General features: G+C 35.2%; 1 protein-coding gene across 6 annotated transcripts in view; it reads left to right on the top strand.

Moving 5' to 3' along the window:
- LOC142344777 (uncharacterized) overlaps positions 1–18,684 on the top strand; it is a 123,118-nt gene that overhangs the window by 95,012 nt on the left and 9,422 nt on the right. For 5 of the 6 annotated variants that reach the window (XM_075396707.1, XM_075396706.1, XM_075396703.1 and 2 more), the window contains exons 9-13: positions 4,062–4,421; positions 5,228–5,385; positions 9,420–9,501; positions 12,690–12,827; positions 13,184–13,419. In XM_075396707.1, coding sequence (XP_075252822.1) covers positions 4,062–4,421; positions 5,228–5,385; positions 9,420–9,501; positions 12,690–12,827; positions 13,184–13,419 — 974 coding nt within the window. Of the gene's footprint in view, positions 1–4,061; positions 4,422–5,227; positions 5,386–9,419; positions 9,502–12,689; positions 12,828–13,183; positions 13,420–17,355; positions 17,494–17,849; positions 17,990–18,684 lie in introns of those variants that run through there. The other variant, XR_012759280.1, reaches the window with a different exon arrangement.

The raw sequence follows: 18,684 nt of genomic DNA, 5'->3' as shown, positions 1-18,684 counted from the left end.
CAACAGAAAATTGATAAGCTCTGTCAATAATAAGACTTAGTTACTTTTTGAGGACAAAGATAACAAAAATGGGAATAACAAAAAATGTTTTCGTTAAAGAAAAAATTGAATGTCTTCGAAACCCTTAACTATAAACAGAAATCAGGAAAAAATTTTCAGTTTAAGAATCGTGGAAGCGTTCAAAGCCTTTAATTGTCATAAAAAGACCGAACGACAACAAAAAGAACGACATTTAGAGGCAAAAACAAAAAAAACCTAATAAATTTTGTGAGCACGGATGCGCAGCCGTTAAAACTGTAGGCTATTAACTGAAGTCTTTGAACAGGTTCTTTTGCGCATTCCTTCAATGCCAGTTGGAACTATCTTTAGTTTGATAATTTGAAAAGAGAACAAATAACAACCCAAGATACAGGAAAATATGCAAAAATTTGGAAATTCAAAATTATTTTTAAAAAATAATTGAAAATCAATAAAACATTTAGCTCTAATCCCAAAATCAGTAAATAGATTCATTTAAACGTCTATTGAAGCAATTAGGGTTTTTGATTGACAGGGATATGCCGTATGAAGACGAAAAGAGCTACAGTTACAGGCAAAGACACAAATCCAGGAAGTTTTGAGAGAACGACTTCGCGGTCGTTAAAACTATCAGCTATTTGCGGAAGTCATTGAAAATGTTTTTGAGCATTTTTTCAATGCGAATTGGAGCTATAAATAATATGTTTAATTGAGATGAGAATGAATGACTACCTCAAATACAGGAAAACGTGCAAAAATTCACAAAACTTCAAATTTCATCAAATTTCGAAGTAAGAAAGACAAAAAAAAATTAAACCAATATAAAGTATTTTTTCCGCTAAGAATAAGTTCTGCCTCGCATATAATGAAACTAAGCTACAAGTGGACAGGAATAACATTAAAAGTTGACAGATTTCAAATCTTCACTACCATTCTCTTAAAACAAATACATTCAAAGTCATAAGAGGCATTAGATAATAACTGAAGGCATTGTATAGACTCTCCTGCAGCTCTTTAAGAACCCATTTGACTCTTTAATTATTAAATTGTAGTCATGCGGCTGCAAAAAATTTTACTAATAAATCCAAAACAAACGGAAATCATTTAAAATTTACGAAAATACATTTTCAAAGCCATAAAAAGTGAGCTTTTCTCTGAAGACCAACTGTAAATTCACATGGCCTTTTGTGTTGTAAATAGGATTGATAGTCATTGATTTGGCCGCGATTTGAAATAATTCATGTCAGTAATCAACACAAAAAACACAAAACTGCGAAAAAAAAATTGAAAAATACAGCGCCCTAATATAATCCAAAAAATTATTGATTGTAAGAATCCATGTTGAGTTGACCCCTAGCCCTGATTTTTCGCAGCATCAAACAAAACAACTAATTAATCTTTTTTTTTTGCTTAATAGATCATTTATTAAATGAAATATTTCAAAAAACCACAATCAAATCATGGACTTTGTATAATTTTTAGGTCTATGTTTCAAAAAACTGGCACAAATTTAATTCCAGAAAACTCCTACAGGAAGCGAATGTGCAGCTATCTTTTTAGGAGTTTTTAAAGATTGTTCCAGCAGATGTTAGGTCTCTACTTCTTGCAAATTTAAACTAAGTAGGAAACAAAAGCTTATTTGCAGCCTTTTTTGAGTTAAAAAAGTATCAAATTCGGAAAATTGAGCAGAAATATTAAACAAAAAGCTCGACTAAAACAAGTTGGCGGGCATTTTCTATTCTTAACCGTGAAAGCAATAACATTTTCTTTAAAAATTTTAAGTTTTAGCAAAATTAACTAAAATTTGGTCTAAAATTACGGAAAATTTGAATAAATCAACGGAATTCACTCTATTTTTCTCGATTAACTCCTCGTAAAATACGAAAATCAAAAAAAATCTTTTTAATTCCATATTCTGCGCTGGACGAGCTTTCTAATGATACCAGTCTCAACTCTCTACGATGAATATATCGATCGGCAAAAATTGTCAACAGAAAAAACCCATTTGAGTATATAATTCCTCCCCCACATGTGGGTCGGATCAATTAACCTCCCTGAATGACCTGAATGAATGAATCCCTGAATGAAACTCCCTGATTTTTTTTACGTGGCTATAGACGAAGGCGAATGTTTCAGATTTTCTGAGTGCTTTTGCCTCTTTTTATAATGATGATAAATTGTTCACCAGTACGTATCAATAGTATCAGTATAAAAACCAAATATGTCTGCATACTTTAAAGGACATGAAAAGGCAATTTCGTCTAGTCGAATGATGCCTTTTGGGAGCAATCCGGATTATTCCAGAGACAGATTGTTTTCTTTCTGGAACTGTTTCTTTTTAGTAGCCGCGAAGTGATAGCGGATATTGTTGGGGACATCGTGGTTTTTTAAAATTAAAAGAATTTGAATTGCTGTGAGGCGCTGTCTTTTTTAAAGATCTGTTCGCACATTTTCATGACGTTTGAAATCAAATTGGAGTAGTGATTTTGGTCACACCGAAACAGGAAGTTGAGCGAAAAAGGCGAGTGGTTTTTCGGCATCAAATGTTTTCACTCTAATTACTCTAATTCTAAAGTAGAGAGAAAACGGTGTTCGAACAAAAATTTGATTTCTCACTAGTGGTTTTTTGTTCACTTGTGGCCATTTCACTTTGATTTTTGCCGCTTTTTTTCAATTTTTGGATCGGATTGTTTTCTGAATGGTTTTCCTAATCCATTCAGTTCTTTTAGGCCTACTTTTTTGTTTGAACCAGGTTTCTTTCTCGCTAGTGGTTTTTTTGTTCACATGCGGAATTTTGACATTGATTTTCAGTTTTTTTAAAAGTTTTAAATCACTCATAGTCCAATCTAGGTCTAGTCAATGAAAGTTCTTTGAATTTACGTCAGGAATTGTCCAGCTATGTTTTTTAATTCGTCGTCTCTATCGATGATTCTTGCGACCTGGCTTCTTGCAATCGACTTTTTCAATTTCAGGGAATTTTACTGCTTTGCAGTCAAAATTTGTGTGCGTGACGTCGTTCTGCTTTTAGGTCAGTTGCATGACTTAGCTCACTCAAAAAAAATGACTTCTGAAATCACTTTATGAACTTAAATTTTATGAAAATTTACTAGTTTAAGATCAATAGAGTGCATCTAAGTAGTGCCAAGTGTATATGCCCTATTTCCCGGGTATTAAAATCTTGAGTTTTTGATTTTGAATATTAATTTTGAAACAGCTCTATTAGGTTTTTTCGAGCGTATGTGTCTCATAAAAATGACTGTCCGAATCTAACCCAAAACATCTAGTGGTCTATTAAACGACTGGGGGTCTATATCATTTCTTTAGTTGTTGCAATTCTTGGAAAGCCACAAGCGTCTATCGCGGCTATTTTCCGGCAATACATAAAAGATGGCCTTAATATGTATTTGATGCTCCTAATGGGATATGTAAATTGCAATGGCTAATCCCATCTCTTTTTAGGCTAATTAAACCCTAATCAGTCCAGGAACAGGCATAAATGTGTTCTTAGGAGATGAAAAATAGAACTGTCCCTTCTAATTTTGTATTCTTTCTGATGAATTTTTCAACCATCTGTGAACTTGAGCAATAAGCGTTTTGGCTTCACTGTGGCCTGAAAAGCATGCGAAGTTTAGTTTTGTGGCGCGAAAATGTCATCATAATTCCTTCCACTAAAGTGAGCTCTTCCGTAAGCATCGCTGGCATATCCTAAAACAATTTTTAAAATAGTTTTTATAGATTGAATGGTCAACTCAATCAAAATCTTTTAAAAAACTAAAAACAAAGATAAACTCTAATGATCTCAGTATATAATTATTGTAACTCTGCATTATTATTTTTGTGGAGTTAACTGCTAGACTTAAACCACCTTTTCCTCTCTAAACTTTCAAATTATAAGATTGTAAAATTTTATAAGATTTTTGAGTGCGAATGTTTGCACATGGAATATACTAAATCGAGTTTGTGTTCAAATTGTTTGTTTTATTTCAACTGAATAGCGATCAACTGAAAAGCTTTCATCGAATTGGTTTAATTGCTTTTTTTAGTATCGAGCAACAAAAGTACTGATCGTTCAGCTGCAAACGCGGCTCCGTCTGCGAAAAACCCCAACTTAGCCAACCAAAACAACAGAAAACCCCCATCAGCGCAATCCAAGACTTCGAACTCATCCAATCACGTGACGTCATCTGCGAATGCGCCCAATGTTGCGGCATCACCTTCGAGTAATGCTGCCAACCGGAAAACTTCAATGCCCATTGTATCCGGTCGGCTGGCTGCTGGACCTCTACCGGCATCTCCTGTTATGCAGAGAAAGAAGAAAGGACCGGCTGGTCAGTCTAAACTGGCAACAAGTGGACTGCAGAAACAAACTGGTGCTAAAAGCACGAGCAATACTTCATCAAAAGGTAAACTTTTTCTGCGTTTTTTGTCTTAAAATGCTCCTTATCCTCAATCCAAAATCATTAAATTCAATTATTATAATTGTTCTTTTGTAACCTAAAACTAGTCTAGGATAAATAATACTTTGACCCCCATTAATGAAAGGAAGTGACTAAAAAAGACGCTAGGGTAGCTGGTGCCATTTTTGTGCTCATTCCCCGTGAAGAGCTGTTCTAACAAGGTGTTTATGCGTTTAAAGCATTTTTGCAGACCGGATGTGGTGCATTAATTCGCGTGACTTTTATATCTATCAGAATAATTCTTAGGTGACGTCATTGACTTTGGATGCTAATTGCATTGTGATTTGAGAATGTACTTCAAATATGACCTTACCCCGAATTGAACCATTTATTTGTTCTCTCTTCCGACTATCAAAAGTGTATATTAATTCAGTTTGTTTATAATGATGGATTTTATTTAACAACATTTAAAAACGAAATCTTGAAAATCGGTATGTATTCTTCTTTTTTTTTGGAATTAATAGCCTTTTTATTTTCATAAACATCTTATAGAGAAAGTTCTTGAACCAATTTATCTTATTGCTCACCGCAATTGCACCCCCCCCCCCCCCCCGGCTCACACGCACACACCAAGATTACCGAAATGTCGTCATTCATTTTTTACCACAGGGGTTGCATTGCTGTTAGAAAAATAATGTTCGCATAGGAGTTGTAGAATGTTTGATGGAGAATAAACAGAAAGGATCCATCCCATTTAGCGTATTTTTCAGTATTTGACTTGCACCAAATCAATTGTGTTGTTGTGATTACAGAAGAGAGTGAGTTGGAGCGAATGCAGAGTGAGGTATCATCTCTCTCCGCACAATTGGAACAGAAGTGTCATCTGTTAGAGAAGTCTACTCTGTCATTGGAGGCATCCAACAAGGCAGTCGATGTGTTCTCTATTCTCATACAACACATGGCACAGTCGGTTAGCTTATAATCAGCACTGTTTTGTTTATCAGGGCCGTAAAACAAAGTTGAGCAGTCCCATTTATTTCATTTTGTTCTTTTATCACAATGTTTTAATGAGCAACAACTTAATGACCAATATTTTCAACTAATTACGCGGTCAGTTACCGTCAATTTTGTTTGGTATTGTGGTATCTGGAGTGGAAATCTATCCGGCTGATTTTTTCGGTCACAAACAAAACCTTTGTTGGAGGCGTGTGATATATATTGTCATCAAATTTTGTGCGGATTTTGCTCATTTTCAAAGCTAGGCCGGCCAAATGTTTTGTGCTACTGCTATAAGGTTATGGGGGTGGTGGGTTGTAATCAAATTATTCTGCATTTGTATCCCTGACCTTGCAGTTTTCATTCGTTTTAGTAACCTTAGTAAAATTGAAAAAAATCGCAGAACACGATTTTGAAAGTTCTGGAGGACTTTGTATGATTTTGGAAGTCAAGTTAGTGGTAATTTTAATCATGCTAACTTATAGACTGTTTGATTAAATAAGAGATCACTGATTTTTTAAATTGCTCTTAAACAAAATTTGTAGCGATTGTATTATGCCTGTGTGTGGTCTTTTTAATGCAATTTTTGCTTGACCGATTTTTTGTCTGACCCTTTTAACTTTTTGTCCTCAAAAATGGGATAATCAGGTAAATCCCAGAGGTCATTAAGTAGCTGAGCAGCTTTCTTAGAGCCTTATGCCTTACTAGTCTCTTAGTATTTGGTTCACGGAAACTGTTTTGAAGAGACGATTTTTTGGTGTAAAGGGCGTTTCTTATTCTTAAAAGGTAACCCGCAATTCGCTCGACGTTACTTGGTTATATTTATAAGCGACCTAGTCGGCTATTGTATCACTCCTATTTTTCTACTTTGTTGATTAAAAGTTTGTTTCCCATACCTTATTTTGCCGCTTTTTCAACCTTTTGTGTAAAAACTTTGACGTCTCTGGGCTGGTTTCATTCTTTGCTTATTCTGCTTAGTGTTTGAAAACCGAAATCAAAGATGAGAATGGGGTAAAACGATAGAGCCTAATTGTAGACGCGTGCTACTTAAACTCTGTTCTTATAAATATTAGTTACCATCTCTAATGCTTATTGGTATTAAAACTATTTTTTCAATAAGAGGAGTTACGGGAATCGACGGCGGCTATTTTACGTTAATCTATGGGATATGTTTATTTCAGTTTGTTTTTTTTAGTTCTTTTGTTTTCGTGTTTCTTAGTCTGACTAATTTCGGCTCAAAAGCTATAGAATAGTTTCAGTAGATATCAAAAGGTTTCTACTACTCAGTCACAATTTGTATCAGCGATTTTTTGAGGGTTTGCAGTTCTGTTATCAATTAGTCTCTGTAACGACTGTTCTCATCATTTTCCAATGATACAAATGGATCTAATTAATGGTATAATTTCATAGTTAGTGTTTTTGTGCCGTTGACTTTATTTTTTCTTTTTAATGACTACTCTGTTCGATTGCTAATCGAGATTAAATTGAACGAATTAGATATTGCAGTTGACAGCTAATGCTTTCTATGACTTTGACACAAATTTTTTTAAAAAAATTTAATGCATATTTGAGTTTTTGCCCCGTTTTATTCTTCATTAGTTGTCTGATAATAACTTAGTTTTTTTTCATATCAAATGTTATTGTTTACGGATGCGGCACTAATGAACCTATATAATGATTTTAGAAAGCAGTGAATTTTCAACTTTTCAACTGTTTCTTTTCAAATTTTTGAGTCTTTCCCGTTTTTGCTGCTTCTCTTGTGGTCTTTTTGCATAGTCTCAGAAAATATATTTCTCCTTAGTGCTGTGAAAATTTTGTTACTTTATCGGCTTAAGTTTTTAGCTATCGTCTTTATTGACTGGATACCATTTGATTTTGAGATGTTTGGCGAACTGTTGACTATTGCCTTCAGTTGTTGTTTTGTCCCCTTTTGACCTACGGGAAATGCTGATGTTTTTTTGTGACTTTGGATAATATTTTCTGACTTACAATAATTTTCAAAATTTGTGCTTTGATTGAGGATTTTAGCTTCTAGTTTGTTTTTTTTTTCTTACTTTGACGCCTCTAGTCCTCAAAATATGCCATTTTGCAAAATTTCTCAGTATTCCAGCAATTCCATGCGGCTATTATTTTTTTTACTTCGTCTAACAGATTTTTGTTTCGTCTTACCGTGACGTCATTTCTGCTTTTAGGTCAATTGCGTGACTTACCTCACTTAAAAAAATGATTTCTCAACTCGCTTATGGAATTTTAAATTTTAGGAACATTTACTAGTTGAAGATCAATGCCCTAATTCTTGAGTATTAGTCTTGAGTTTTTGATTTGGAATATCAATTTTGAGAAAGCTCTTTTAGGGCTTTTTCCTTATAGACCGTATGTCATAAAATTGACAGTACATATCTAACCCAAAAAATCTAGTGGTCTACTAAAGGACTTTTGGTCAATCTGCCTATCTTGTTCCTTTAGTTGTTTCAATTCAGGGAAGGCCACAAGCGTCTATCGCGGCTAGTTTCCGGCAATCTGCGGTCTATGTTTAATTGTTTTTAAGATTTTTTGCCTGTTGTTTTGGGTATATGATCATGTGCTTTGTTGACTGTCATCGTTAGATTGGTTAATGGTTTAAACCACTTTCACGTCTAACTTTTGATTTACCTCACTCTCTGTTTCAATTGAAAGAATTTTTTCTCAAAAATTTTACTCGAACACTTTCAAAGACAAAATGCGAAATCAAAAGAAGCGAGATGAATCAATAAAGTCGGGGCACTCTGACGTTGGTTTAAGACTTAGGTCACTAGGATATCAAAGTGTCTTAAAGTATACTGCTAATTAGCCTAGTGTATTCCAATTTAGCGGCTGAATTCAGCATATTTATCGAATATAAAAAAATTGCGGACCAATTTAGAACACCTTTTGAAGCTATGTTTTAACAAAATAAGTACCTTGTCATTAAATGTAGAATAATTGACTGATAAAATTGCCAAATTGTCAATTTTCTCCCAAGTTTGCTTGTTACATTTGCAAGAAAAATATAGCTTTCGGATAATTTTCGTAAATGGCGTTGATGAATTTAACTGCAGAGATAGTAACGGTTTTGCTTCAACCCCACGCTGAAGAAAAACAGCATGGTTTAAGTTGCAATAAATAAAAGCTAACCTATCTAACCGAGAGAAGCATAATTTGCCACAGTCCTCAACCACTAAGTGATACTAAGCTGGAGTTTAAAATGGGCAGTACATAAAATTTATAACTTGATAAGAATTTGGTTATCGTGTTGCCCCTACAAATTCATCAAAAATGTGGAGTTTTTTGACTCGCTTTTATGCTTTTACTTTGAATGGTTAAATGATGACTTCTCAGGAAAGGTCCTGCCTGCAAGCTCTCATTATAGCTAAAAAATAGAAAACACATACATATACTATTCTTTGTTGGCGCTCGTTGATTGTTGCGACCGCAGTATCCATTAGTGTTCTCCCGTCGTAAATGCTCTGGTATTTGGTGTATTATTTTTAATTGCTCTCAAACCAAGTTTGTAGCAATTATATCAGTCCTGTTGGTCTTTTAAATTTTTTAACGCGATTTTTTGCTTGACCTATTTTTCGTCTGACCCATTTGACTTTTCGTCCTCAAAAACAGGATAAACAGGCGGCGTCCAGCGGGCATTAAGTTTTCATAGAGCCTTTCAACGCACCGGTCTCAAATTATGCGATTCACAGAAACTGTTTTGGAGACTTATACTTATAGCGTGAAATACGGTTCTTAGAGCGCCCCCCCCCCCCCCCCCCCCCCGGGTGCACCCACCTCCCACGCTGCACTCACCTCACACCCTTCAATTCAGCTAAACGTAGCCTCACTAAACCGTAGCTAGCTACTGATGAAGCTAACCGCTCGCCGGTGGTTTGAGAGCAATTCGCTCCATCGTTAGTCGGTTATGTTAAAACATTTTTGATTTAATATAACGGGGAAAAATTATAAAATCTAATTTATGCTAATATGGTCTTATTTTTTCAGATGGGAGTTTTCTCTGTTCCTGAGCTGAAGTGTGAGATTGCACGACTTCATGAAACTCTTGAGCAATCAACTGAAGCACTGGGTAAGTTTTTAATAACGCATTGCGAATATTTCTTTGATAGAAGTTAATACTTGCCAATACCTGCGTGTCATCAAGTTTTCATCAAAAGCTGTTGTTTTTGCGGTTAAATTAAAAATATCTATATGGCGTCATTTTGCCAGTTTTTAAATGCGTGTATTTTTATGCTAGGAGAGGCATATAAAAACAGTTTACTTGGGTCTAACATTGCTCTCTCAGTTACAATGTTATTTTCAGAGTTGTAAATTTGAATGACTGTTCAATTTTGTGTGTGAACAATTTGACTATTTAATTTTGCAGCTATGATGATTATATGAGATTCAATACAATCAGCATGCAGGTCGCTTTTGTATAAAATTTTGCAGCAATTTATAGAATTTGTGAAACTTTGCAACGTAATTTGTATTTAGCTTTCCGTTAGGTTAAATTTCGTTTGCTTTCGACTTACCAAAATCCGTTGGCTATTGCGAGAAATCTCTTGTGCTGTTTGCTAATTATGGTACTAATCGACATTTATGTTTTGTGAGGCTAATTGTTTATTGGTTCAATTAAAGACAGTGTCGTTCCGTTACGTTTTGATGAATCTTTTCGTCTAATATTGATTGGACCAAAGTATGTTCAAACAGTACCATGTGATCTTTGAGGGTACAAAATTATTATCAAATTTAAGTCTGACCGTCCAAATGAAAGTTTTATTTGGTGAGTACAAAATTGTGAAACACGCGATTTGAACCATCGTAAACATTGACCTCAAATTTGCTCTACCACCCTACGTTATTTGCTGAACTCGATTAGATCCGAAAAGTTAACAGCCCGTTCTGTGATAGTTTGACGAATTTCAAGATGAAGTTTATCGCCAAGTGTTTGGGTTTTAACACGGAGAGGGCACCGCGCACCAAGCAGCGTCAAAGTTAGTATCTTGAAATGTGCTTAATGAGAGCAATAAAACAAGCTGCGTTTTGAATTATTGTGCTAGAAATATTTTAAAGCGTGAACTGTATACAAAAGCCCTGCTTTCCTTTGTGCCCACAAAAGTTTTTGTATGATGAATCAATGAAACAATCCATTTTAATAACTCTCGAACAAAATTTGTAAACGTGTGTGTCTTTTTTTATGTAAAGATTTTGCTTGATCGTTTTTTCTAAACATTCTTTCGATTTCATTTCTCGAGTGACTTTTTCACATTTGACTGATTTGTTAACTGATTTGAATTGTTCCTAAAATAAATCGGATTTTGAGCGATTAGCCCCTACCGCGAAATAGCTAACCTAAATAGCCCCTACAGCGAAATGGTGAATTTCGCCGATGCTCATCCGAGACGTCCACGGTTCGAAACCCTGCGTAGTTAAATTTTTTTTTGCACTATAAAAGTTTCTGTAGCTTGTTCCCCCTTATAAACTCATTGTCTCGCCAGCCATTTGAGAGCAATTCGTCCAACGTATGTTTTCAATTGAAGTTTTGAAACAAAGTTTATGTCTTTTTGATAACTTTTGTTCAGTTTGTGCCACCAGGTATCATTTTCTTATCAATTATGCCGAATTGCAGTTGATAATTGCTCTCGAACGAAGTTTGAAGTGATTATTGTAGTCGTATGTTTCTTTTTTTGCCGTTTTCACTTCTGGATTTTTGCTCCGTCTAATTTGCGCTTTCATTCACAATTTCAAGCTGCTTAACTCATGTGGTGACAATTTACTCCTGAAAGTCAAATGATAAAGTTGTTCAAGATCTAACATGACCATTTGAAGCCCCTTAGTCTAAACTTACCACGCCATTATTAAAACAAAATCGAGCCACCCTCAGTCGATTCAGAGCAATTTGTCCAACATTAGCTTTGTTTTTAATTTGTTGTGCAAAGTCTTTGGGGCCTGTCGGTATCTCCGTGCAGTCTTTTGTTTGAAAAAAGTTTGACTTATTTTCATTGAATAAAACGGTTTGAGCCGATAGTGCCTGATGGCATTATTTGGACTTTCTCTAAGTCCATATGATAGGGCTTTATTTTTGTCGCAGTACACTGTTTGTGGAAACTCCTGAAATAGTAAACATAAATGATTTAAATGACAATTTATAAGTTTTGAATCAAATTGTTCAGAATTTTGAAGCTTTCTTTATTTTTAGTTTTTTGTACCTACTGATTGACTTTCTAGCCCTTTGATGTTTGCGTCTGGCGTGATCTATATTGCTCGCATGAGCAGTTAAAGCAGAGCCGCTTTTAACGCTTCAAATGAGTCAAGCAACCTTCTAGGAGAGTACGTCAATTTTCTACTGTTTTTCCTTTAATCAAGCATAAATGTAGAATGCTGACAGAATATGAACAAATGTTTTTGTTTCCCGTTGATATAACTTCATGGGGGCAACTTTCAGTGTATGACTCTTTAAAATTATCTCTCGAGAATTATCAAACTTGTAATGCAAATTAACTGAAATTTCTACAGGGCTTCTAAAATTTAAAATCAAATTCCTTTGCGGTAACAACGGTCTTGCATAAAAATATCGATGAATTGAAATGGACGACCAGTGAATCACGAGAATGAAATATAGTGGGAGAAGACTGTGTGGTGTTATTAAGCTACGAACTTCCCCTTTTTCAGCTACTGTCGCTATATAATGAAGGACGGAATTTTGTCGTCTAAGCAACAAATTAGTTGCGTCAGTTATGCAGCGGTTACAATGCCAACCAGAGTTAATTAAAAAGCATTACCTGGCTATTTTATTTACCTCTCAAAGTCGTTCAATAACTCGGGTTGAGCTAAGAGGTTGAAAACTTCTGTTGAAAACAACCGTGTGGTTTTGAAAAACAACTTTTGTACCAATAAAACAGATACATAATTTGCCAATGTGATAAATTGTTGACGCCCGTTGAATACTAAGAAATCTGAAACGTTGGCGGAGATTTGGGGACATTACTTCACAGTTCCTTTACTCCTTTCTAGCCACTATTGCGAAATGATGAGTGGCTAAACTTGGTGTTATGATCAGTAAAACAGTGGTGTGCGCGATCACTGTTGTGATAGCACTGATAACACAAACACAGCACACGGTTGTTATTGCCCTCCTAACACCTGTTTTGCTTAGGGGTTTGATGACTTCTCAATGGCGGTAGCAACCGTGTCTTGATTCATTTGTTCATTGATGTTGCCGTTTCGAAATATGCAACTGAGTTTGTTTAAAATTGGGTAAATTTCCTTTTGCAGATGCAGCTAATGGGCAGATTAATCAGCTGAGGGTACACCATGAGGCTAGAGTGGAGCAGTTGGGTCATGAACAGCGGGACAGACTCAGTCAGCTCAGATCTCAAATGGAGATGGAGACGGATGAACAAACAGAAAAGCGTACGTCATGCCTTTTGTAATACAATTATAGCGAAGATATTAAATTTTTAGATAAGATTTTTGTGTACCCTTGAAAATTGATATCGTTAGTTGTGTTCATTACCCCAAATTGCAAATTGTCTGTTGTAGTAGACTACTATAATATGCCAAAGAGCGAGTTTTGGTGGGGGTTAATGAAATATACGATTCTTACGATTGGTGTACCCCCTTTAATGCATGAGGTTGTGGTGTATCTTGGAAATATTAGTTATTATTGCTAACATTGTATTGCATCGGTCAATATATTAACCGTGGTTATTAACTTTGAAGAATGAACTTCTTGATTTGGTTAAAGTTATCTAAATTTTTGATTTCAGTGAAGCAATCTCATGAAGAGGAAAAGGAGTTCCTGGTTACAGAACACGAGTTGCAGTTGTCTCAACTAAAAGAATCGCACCAATCAGAGCTCGAGGAGGTTTTAGCCAATCAGGAGGCGACAATAGAGAATATAGAGAGAAAGCACAGACAAACGGTGGAGTCGCTGAATGACCAGTACACTCAAGACATTACTAGCACACAATTGGTGTCCTCGCAGACCATCAATAAACTCAGAGTAGGTTTAAATATTTTGGAGTCAATTCATGTTTATTAATAGCCGCCGTCAGCCTCTCGGCTATTATTTAGGTGCTCTCCTTTTTAACAATTCAAAGAGTTTGAACTGTATTGGGGCGCTGTCTTTTTTTACAATTCAAAGAATTTGAATTCTATTGGGGCGCTGTCGTTTTTTGAAAGATCTGTTCACACATTTTTATGATTTTTGAAGTCAAATTGGGGTAGTAATTTTGGTCACGCCGAAACAGGAAATGGAGCGAAAAAGTGAATGATTTTGCGGCGTGAAATTTTTTCGCTCTAATTTTAAAGTAGAGTGAGAAAACGGTGTTTGAATAAAAATTGGCTTTCTCTCTAGTGGTTTTTTGTTCACATGCGGCAAATTCACTTTGATTTTTACTGTTTTTTGATCATTTTTTTCTAAATGGTTTTCCCCATCCATTCATAAGTCATTCTAGGCCTAGTTTTTTGTTTAAACCAAATTTCGATTTCTCGCTAGTGGTTTTTTGTTCACATGCGGCATTTTGACATTGATTTTGTTTTTTTAATTCTTTTTATGATTTTTTTAGAAATGGTTTTCCCAATTCACTCATCCGTTCTGGGTCTAGTTGTTTGTTTTGTCAATGAAAATTCTTTGAATTGTGCGTCAGGACTTTTCCTGCTATATTTTTTTAAGATCTGTTCACACATTTTCATGATTTTTGAAGTCAAATTGGAGTAGTGATTTTGGTCACGCCGAAACAGGAAGTGGAGCGAAAAAGCGAGTGGCTTTGCGGCGTGAAATTTTTTCGCTCTAATTTTAAAGTAGAGTGAGAAAACGGTGTTTGAATAAAAATTGGCTTTCTCTCTAGTGGTTTTTTGTTCACATGCGGCAAATTCACTTTGATTTTTACTGTTTTTTTGATCATTTTTTTCTAAATGGTTTTCCGCATCCAGTCATAAGTCCTTCTAGGCCTAGTTTTTTGTTTAAACCAAATTTCGATTTCTCGCTAGTGGTTTTTTGTTCACATGCGGCATTTTGACATTGATTTTGTTTTTTTTTAATTCTTTTTATGATTTTTTTTAGAAATGGTTTTCCCAATTCACTCATCCGTTCTGGGTCTAGTTGTTTGTTTTGTCAATGAAAATTCTTTGAATTGTGCGTCAGGACTTTTCCTGCTATATTTTTTTAAGATCTGTTCACACATTTTCATGATTTTTGAAGTCAAATTGGAGTAGTGATTTTGGTCACGCCGAAACAGGAAGTGGAGCGAAAAAGCGAGTGGCTTTGCGGCGTGAAATTTTTTCGCTCTAATTTTAAAGTAGAGTGAGAAAACGGTGTTTGAATAAAAATTGGCTTTCTCTCTAGTGGTTTTTTGTTCACATGCGGCAAATTCACTTTGATTTTTACTGTTTTTTGATCATTTTTTTCTAAATGGTTTTCCCCATCCATTCATAAGTCATTCTAGGCCTAGTTTTTTGTTTAAACCAAATTTCGATTTCTCGCTAGTGGTTTTTTGTTCACATGCGGCATTTTGACATTGATTTTGTTTTTTTAATTCTTTTTATGATTTTTTTAGAAATGGTTTTCCCAATTCACTCATCCGTTCTGGGTCTAGTTGTTTGTTTTGTCAATGAGAATTCTTTGAATTGTGCGTCAGGACTTTTCCTGCTATATTTTTTTAAGATCTGTTCACACATTTTCATGATTTTTGAAGTCAAATTGGAGTAGTGATTTTGGTCACGCCGAAACAGGAAGTGGAGCGAAAAAGCGAGTGGCTTTGCGGCGTGAAATTTTTTCGCTCTAATTTTAAAGTAGAGTGAGAAAACGGTGTTTGAATAAAAATTGGCTTTCTCTCTAGTGGTTTTTTGTTCACATGCGGCAAATTCACTTTGATTTTTACTGTTTTTTTTGATCATTTTTTTCTAAATGGTTTTCCGCATCCAGTCATAAGTCATTCTAGGCCTAGTTTTTTGTTTAAACCAAATTTCGATTTCTCGCTAGTGGTTTTTTGTTCACATGCGGCATTTTGACATTGATTTTGTTTTTTTAATTCTTTTTATGATTTTTTTAGAAATGGTTTTCCCAATTCACTCATCCGTTCTGGGTCTAGTTGTTTGTTTTGTCAATGAGAATTCTTTGAATTGTGCGTCAGGACTTTTCCTGCTATATTTTTTTAAGATCTGTTCACACATTTTCATGATTTTTGAAGTCAAATTGGAGTAGTGATTTTGGTCACGCCGAAACAGGAAGTGGAGCGAAAAAGCGAGTGGCTTTGCGGCGTGAAATTTTTTCGCTCTAATTTTAAAGTAGAGTGAGAAAACGGTGTTTGAATAAAAATTGGCTTTCTCTCTAGTGGTTTTTTGTTCACATGCGGCAAATTCACTTTGATTTTTACTGTTTTTTTTGATCATTTTTTTCTAAATGGTTTTCCGCATCCAGTCATAAGTCCTTCTAGGCCTAGTTTTTTGTTTAAACCAAATTTCGATTTCTCGCTAGTGGTTTTTTGTTCACATGCGGCATTTTGACATTGATTTTGTTTTTTTTTAATTCTTTTTATGATTTTTTTTAGAAATGGTTTTCCCAATTCACTCATAATCTGTTCTGGTTCTAGTTGTTTGTTTTGTCAATGAAAATTCTTTGAATTGTGCGTCAGGACTTTTCCTGCTATATTTTTTAAAGATCTGTTCACATATTTTCATGATTTTTGAAGTCAAGTTGTGGTGATTTTGGTCACGCCCAAACAGGAAGTGGAGCGAAAAAGCGAGTGGTTTTTCGGCGTGAAATTTTTTCGCTCTATTGTTAAAGTAGATTGAGAAAACGGTGTTTGAACAAACATTCGCTTTCTCGTTAGTGGTTTTTTGTTCGTGGCAATTTCACTTTGAGTTTTACTGTTTTTTCCCTTTTTTGGATCGTTTTTTTTCTAAATGATTTTCCCAACCCATTCATAGTTCATTTTAGGCATAGTTATGTTAATCAAGTTTTCATTTCTCGCTAGTGATTTTTTGTACATATGCGGCATTTTTATATTGATTTTGTTTTTTAATCTGATTTTTTTGGAAATGAGTTTCCCAATTCCCTCATAGTCCGTTCTAAGTCTAGTTTTTTGTTTAGTCAATAGAAATTCTTTGAATTGTACGTCAGGACTTGTCCTGCTATGCTTTTAATTCACTTTACCTTTTGATCACGTTTTTCGTTTTACAGAAGTCACGATTCTCACGTTTGACTTCTGACTTACTTCACTCTTTGTTTCAACTGAATGGGTTTTGAATTCTTTCAAGCATTGAATTGTGTAATTTAGTGAATACGGTCAATGTCAAAAGAGCAAAATCAAAAGAAACGGGATAAACCGATAAAGCCCGGTCATTAAGTCTTTTTGAATTAGGTTATCAAAGTTCACTAGAACGATTGCTAGCTGATAGTGGTATTAAGCTTAGTACTCTTCAGTTTAGAAGCTGAAATAAGTGCAGGTTTAGAATCTAACAGAATGAAACTGCACATTGAATTAGAACACTTTTTGAAAATTTTTGTGCGTCTAGCGCGTCAACGGCGGCTATTTTCGGGCAATCTGCCGGCTATATTTATCATTGTAATCTATTTGCTAGAAAAAACCCCTTTCACTCCCAAAATTTTAGCATCTCGAATAAAGGTGAACTCTTGAGATATTTAGTTTTTATATAAGATATATTTCCGTGCGGCAAAATTTTATAGATGATTAATGATTTTTACTTGGTGTTACGATCAGTAAAACAGTGGTGTGCGCGATCACTGTTGTGATAGCACTGATAACACAAACACAGCACACGGTTGTTATTGCCCTCCTAACACCTGTTTTGCTTAGGGGTTTGATGACTTCTCAATGGCGGTAGCAACCGTGTCTTGATTCATTTGTTCATTGATGTTGCCGTTTCGAAATATGCAACTGAGTTTGTTTAAAATTGGGTAAATTTCCTTTTGCAGATGCAGCTAATGGGCAGATTAATCAGCTGAGGGTACACCATGAGGCTAGAGTGGAGCAGTTGGGTCATGAACAGCGGGACAGACTCAGTCAGCTCAGATCTCAAATGGAGATGGAGACGGATGAACAAACAGAAAAGCGTACGTCATGCCTTTTGTAATACAATTATAGCGAAGATATTAAATTTTTAGATAAGATTTTTGTGTACCCTTGAAAATTGATATCGTTAGTTGTGTTCATTACCCCAAATTGCAAATTGTCTGTTGTAGTAGACTACTATAATATGCCAAAGAGCGAGTTTTGGTGGGGGTTAATGAAATATACGATTCTTACGATTGGTGTACCCCCTTTAATGCATGAGGTTGTGGTGTATCTTGGAAATATTAGTTATTATTGCTAACATTGTATTGCATCGGTCAATATATTAACCGTGGTTATTAACTTTGAAGAATGAACTTCTTGATTTGGTTAAAGTTATCTAAATTTTTGATTTCAGTGAAGCAATCTCATGAAGAGGAAAAGGAGTTCCTGGTTACAGAACACGAGTTGCAGTTGTCTCAACTAAAAGAATCGCACCAATCAGAGCTCGAGGAGGTTTTAGCCAATCAGGAGGCGACAATAGAGAATATAGAGAGAAAGCACAGACAAACGGTGGAGTCGCTGAATGACCAATACACTCAAGACATTACTAGCACACAATTGGTGTCCTCGCAGACCATCAATAAACTCAGAGTAGGTTTAAATATTTTGGAGTCAATTCATGTTTATTAATAGCCGCCGTCAGCCTCTCGGCTATTATTTAGGTGCTCTCCTTTTTAACAATTCAAAGAGTTTGAACTGTATTGGGGCGCTGTCTTTTTTTACAATTCAAAGAATTTGAATTCTATTGGGGCGCTGTCGTTTTTTGAAAGATCTGTTCACACATTTTTATGATTTTTGAAGTCAAATTGGGGTAGTAATTTTGGTCACGCCGAAACAGGAAATGGAGCGAAAAAGTGAATGATTTTGCGGCGTGAAATTTTTTCGCTCTAATTTTAAAGTAGAGTGAGAAAACGGTGTTTGAATAAAAATTGGCTTTCTCTCTAGTGGTTTTTTGTTCACATGCGGCAAATTCACTTTGATTTTTACTGTTTTTTGATCATTTTTTTCTAAATGGTTTTCCCCATCCATTCATAAGTCATTCTAGGCCTAGTTTTTTGTTTAAACCAAATTTCGATTTCTCGCTAGTGGTTTTTTGTTCACATGCGGCATTTTGACATTGATTTTGTTTTTTTAATTCTTTTTATGATTTTTTTAGAAATGGTTTTCCCAATTCACTCATCCGTTCTGGG

Source organism: Convolutriloba macropyga, chromosome 8, assembly GCF_964194025.1.
Source record: "Convolutriloba macropyga chromosome 8, txConMacr16.3, whole genome shotgun sequence".
Taxonomy (NCBI): Eukaryota; Metazoa; Xenacoelomorpha; order Acoela; family Convolutidae; genus Convolutriloba; species Convolutriloba macropyga.
Note: the sequence above shows the minus strand (reverse complement) of the source record. Positions and strands in the feature narration are given on the sequence as shown.